Raw genomic sequence first — 5,262 nt, forward strand, 5'->3', positions numbered from 1 at the left:
TTGAACAATTATATTATGCTGATTTTTCCCAACTTTTTTTAAGGAGATTTGCCGTACTTCACTATCATTTAGTGTAATCTTTAAGGAATCTTGTATTTTTTTAACAATTTCTGGGAGTTCCTGCTGCTCAATTATATTAACATTGCGTATTTCAATTGAAGTAGCGTTTTGGATACGTAGGCTTTCTTCTAATGTATCTTCCAAATTCTGTATTCTCTTTAACATTATTTCATGATCTCTAACGACAGAGATCACTTTGTTATTTAGATCATTATGTGAAGCCGTTATTACTTCCAATTTTTCCTCAATTCCTCTCTGTGCCTTTACTATAGTTCTGTTTTGTTCTTTTATTTCTTCCAAAGATTTCTGTAGTTGACTATACATACAATCCTGGTTTTTATTCATATTAGACACCATCATAATTAACTCATCGCGAAGTTCAAGTCTGTCAATGTCATCACGTTCTTTGCGCTTTCTCAAAGATACAAAAGCATTGTCCGTTAGATTAAATAAATCGGATTGTGATGAAGATCTTCTTTCGGGAGGCGAACGTTGAACGGACATGTTTTGTCTTAACTCGTAGCATATACTATGCAAGCACTTGACGTCAAAGTATTTTTTAGTTAAAGATTATATTAAAGCTGCAATCAATTATCGACACAACACTGGAAATAATTAGGTGTAAATTACTTTGTAGTGATTTTTAAATTTATATTAATTTTACGGGACGCAACTGCTCACTACAAGAGCCAGACGATGAATCGATATTTGATCTTTAGATTGATTCCAAAGTCATGTCTTTTTTTATTTTAAGCGCTTTCACCTTCTTCAGGTATATCAGCCCTATTGTACCCTGAATTGCTTTTTTCAGATATTGTTTTACCACTTTCAAATGTGATCTTCAAAAATTTCTGATTTGGCTTCAGCTAAAATTATATTTATGTTTTAAAGTTTGTCATAGTTATCAGAGGGAATCTTTGTACAAAAGTCGTTTGCTTGAGCACCTCTGTCCCATTCGTGTTTCTACCGTGAAGCAGTTGTGTTTGCATGGCTGTGTTTCGGTTTGAAGGGTGGGATATGGCGTGAATTTATTGGGTACAGAGGAATAACACCTGAGTCCTTAGGAATGGCAACGCACGGGGAGTATCATGGGCGAAACAGTCTGTTATGTCCATGGTATAGCTCATGTCTATAGGCGACGGTTATCACTTTCCATCAGTTAGGCAGTCAGTTTGTTTGCAATACTGAGTTGCATAAAAAAAACTGTTGTATTGTTTTGTAGTCATATTTAAATTACGAAACTTACCTTCAAGTTCGAGTACTGATTTTGATAATCAGTTTGATTGACTGGCTGTTCTAGGTGACGGACAACTGTGCGTTGAATGAAACTGCAATGACCATGGTTTTTGTAACTGGTATGCTACTGGCTGTTCTCAATACGCTGATGAGCGTACTTATCAACTATTTAGGGAGAAAGAATCTTCTCATTGGTTTACAGGTATGTCAATATTAATTAATTGAATGAATTAATGAATGGTTTATTTTCTCTTCACAAAAGGTTGTATAAAGTGACAACTTGAGGTACAATTAGATATGTAAGACCAATTTTGTGAGAGACAGGTGCTTGCTGTAGGTTTTGAAGAACCTGTGCCAATTGATATATATCCAAAGATAGCCTGGAAGAGATCGCTTTTAGCGATAAGGCCGCTCACTGTTTTCTCATTGTGATTATTTCTTGTAATTGTTTATATTTATAATATGTTTACTATTGTAATCTTTTGGAGGAAACAATAAAGAATATCTATCTATCTATCTATATATTATAGTATATTATCAATGTCGATAAGTGTCAGGATTATTTTTTTAATGGATGATAATGAAATGGTAACCCCGCCTGCGCTAACGGTAAGGGCTGATTAACCGCTAAAATAATAATAAGTTTTTTTTTTATTGGTAGAAAATAGAATAGTAGCCCCGCCTGCGCTAACGGGATACGCTGGCGGGGCACCAGTAAAGGGTAATAGATGAGAATGAAAACAGGCCAGTTAGCCCATCATGATGAATTCATTAGGAATTAATCATGATAGTTTCCAGGGGAAACCGCGAGGAGGTCGACCTGGTTGGGTATATTGCTAGCAATGGGATTCTCAATCTTCATTACTAACAATCCATTTCCCCCCAATAAGTAATAGTTAGTAGTCGACATAGCCCGAAGGATTAGATAGCTCAACAGGCAATGGGCTGGTCACATAGCTTGAAGAATTTCCAACCGATGAGGAAGAAAGGTTCTTGAGTGGCGACTGCGTACGGGTGAACGCAGTGTAGGACGACCCCCCACTAGATAAAGTGACGACCTGAAATGCATTGCAGGGAGTCAGTGGATGCAGGTGGCTTAGGACCGTTCTTTATGGCAGTTTATGGGGGAAGTTTATGTCCAGCAATGGACGGATAGGGGCTGAAATGATGATGATGATGATGGTAAATAGTAAGTAGTGATAGTAATTCTCAGATAAAAATGTTTTTTTTTTTTATTTTACAGCTGTTTGCTGGTGTGTCAGCGCTGTGTCTGAATTTGAGTTACAACTGGATTCTAAGCGCCATCCTCTTCGTTGTGTTCATCGCTGGGAACTTAAACTTTGGTCTACTCTCGACATTCAGCGTTGATCTCTTCCCTACATATGTCAAGTGAGTATTATTCTGCATTTATTGAGAACTGCAACAACATTCTGAAAGTAATAAGCGAGAAGCGACTCGTCTATAATTAGGCATTTAATTCCGATGCTGATTTAGGCAGTTGGGTCATATCTGAGTAAATTGCTTTAGTCGAATGTTCACTCTTTTGTTTGTTTTTTTTATTATCATAATTTTTAAGGAAATTGTTGCTAATAATATGGACTAAACTGTAGTCTGAAAATAATTTTATCAATAATATTATTATGATTGATAAAATATAAAAAAATTGGCTTACTAATATAATCCATAATAAATTTACCAGAGGGAGACTTTGTACAAAAGTCGTTTGCTTGGGCACCTCTGTCTCATTCGTGTTTCTACCATGAAGCAGTTGCGTTTGCAGTTCTGTGTTTCGGTTTGAAGGGAGGGATTTGGCAGTGTGTTTATAGGGTACAGAGAAATAACATCTGAGACCTCAGGAATGGCAACGCGTGGGGGGTATCATGGGCGGCAACAGTATACTCTGTTATGTCCATGGTACTGCTCATGTCTATAGGCGACGGTTACCACTTTCCATTAGGTGGGCCGTTAGCTTGTTTGCCATTCTAAGTTGTATAAAAAAAAAAAATTAAATTTTTCTTATAGGGCCATGGCTGTATGTCTGACACTGATGGTGGGTCGAGGCGGTGCCGTTTTAGGAATCAATTTGCTCAAGAATTTGCTCGACAGTAACTGCGGAGCTGCTTTTTACATCTTTGGAAGTGTTGCTTGCCGTATGTTATTGGATTTGGTTTTAGCTTTAGATTAACTTTTTATATCATAACTCATGCTCGCTATCTTCTCATCTCATCGCCGCTTGAACCTAAATAGTCACTTACAGAGCGGTTTTAAAGGAATTTTCTCCCGTGAACGCTTAGGCTGTGGAATGAGCACCCTGTTCCTGCCAAAGTAACCACTATAGATTACATTATGGGTTTGTTTAAAAAGAGTATGTTAAGGTTTGCTCAGGGTCCGTAACGCGCACGTGACACCTCTAGTGTTGCAGGCGTTTATAGTTTACACTGGCCATTTAATATCAGGCGCTTATTAGTTGTTTGTTTTTTTTTATACCACTGAGATGGCAAACAAGCATACGGCCCACCTGATGGTAAGTGGTTACCGTAGCCTATGAACACCTGTCATACCAGAGGTATTACGCGCGCGTTGCCGAAGAAACCTCTTAACCTCACCTTTGTGGTATAAAAAAACATTATGTTTATAATCTGCCAGAGATGTTGTCCTTTAGTGGCCTGCCCGTTTTTATAGTAAACGGTTTTTTTTTATTGGTTGAAAATGGAGTGGTAACCCCACCTGCGCTAATGGGATACGCTGGTGTGGCACCAGTGAAGGGTGATCGATGAGGATGAAAACAGGTCAGGCCCATCACGATGAATTCATCAGGAATTAATCATGATAGTTTCCAGGGGGAACCGCGAGGAGGTCGACTTGGTTGGATATATTGCTAACAATGGGATTCTTAGTCTCCATTACTAACAATCCCTTTTCCCCCCTAACACACACGGGTATGCGACCCTGACCTCCCGAGCTGCTGCTGTTTCTGGCCAGTATCTCATCTGCATTTGCAACGTCCCTTTTCTCCGTCCGTCCGTTTTCATCATAAATCCTTCATTCCTTTTCTACTAGCTTCTTTTACTCTCTCCCAAAATCTCCTTCGTTTTTCTTCGATACTTTCTTTCATCTGTAGGTGGCGGATATTCATCATCATATCAGCTTTTAAGTGTCCTTTCCTTAACATAAGCCTCCCCCTTGGGGGTTTTAAGAGGGACGCTGCTGCCAATCTCTCGCTCTCCCTTAGTCGCCTCTTACGACACCCACGGGAAAGGAAGGGGTGGCCTATTCTATGCCGGCACCGATATGACTATTTAACCATAACAAATGTAAAAAAGCAACCGTTTTTTTTTAAATATTTGTTTAGACTACCTTTTTTTAATGGACGATAATGGAATGGTAACTCTGCTTGCGCTAATGATATACGCTGGCGGGGCACCAGTGAGGGATGATAGGTGAGGATGAAAAGGCAGATCAGTTAGCCCATCGTTACGAATTCAATGATAAATTAGTCACGATGGTTTCCGGGGGAACCGCGTGGAGGTCGACCTGATAGGACATATTGTTATCAATGGGGACTAACCTCCCCTTTGATAACAACCCTTTCCCCCCTGTTTAGACTACTGATATTGATTAAAACTGCATAATTGAACATTGCGTTTGTTTATTTTTCAGTTGGTGGTATCTTCGGCTTTCTACTGCCATCGGACAAGAAAATGTCGGACCAAAATAAGCTAGTGTAGAAACATATCAATAAATATTAAAGTTATTTATTTATGAAGACAATATTAGTAAAATAATTAAGTATTCTGTGATTTCTGACTACAAAAGGAAAAGGGGAAAAGATTGTGTTTCATAAAAAAAATACTTGAATTGTGCCAAAACTCGTTATTTTAATTTAAAACCTAAACTACTAATCCAATTTTGATAAAATTTCTATGGAACCAATCTGTAAGTATATCTTTACTGATAAAAAAACAA

At 38.3% G+C, this 5,262-nt stretch overlaps 1 protein-coding gene across 2 annotated transcripts in view; it reads left to right on the forward strand.

Moving 5' to 3' along the window:
- Positions 1 to 5,262, forward strand: part of LOC113516546 (synaptic vesicle glycoprotein 2B-like) — an 18,958-nt gene extending 13,696 nt beyond the window's left edge. Inside the window, exons 8-11 of one of the 2 annotated variants that reach the window (XM_031907058.2) lie at positions 1,361 to 1,498; positions 2,540 to 2,685; positions 3,319 to 3,446; positions 4,957 to 5,262. In XM_031907058.2, the coding sequence (XP_031762918.2) occupies positions 1,361 to 1,498; positions 2,540 to 2,685; positions 3,319 to 3,446; positions 4,957 to 5,024 (480 nt within the window). In that variant the 3' untranslated portion in view covers positions 5,025 to 5,262. The remainder of the gene's footprint in view (positions 1 to 1,360; positions 1,499 to 2,539; positions 2,686 to 3,318; positions 3,447 to 4,956) is intronic. The other variant, XM_052902179.1, reaches the window with a different exon arrangement.

This window comes from Galleria mellonella, unplaced genomic scaffold, assembly GCF_026898425.1.
Source record: "Galleria mellonella isolate WM207_F2 unplaced genomic scaffold, CSIRO_AGI_GalMel_v1 utg874, whole genome shotgun sequence".
NCBI classification, from domain to species: Eukaryota; Metazoa; Arthropoda; class Insecta; order Lepidoptera; family Pyralidae; genus Galleria; species Galleria mellonella.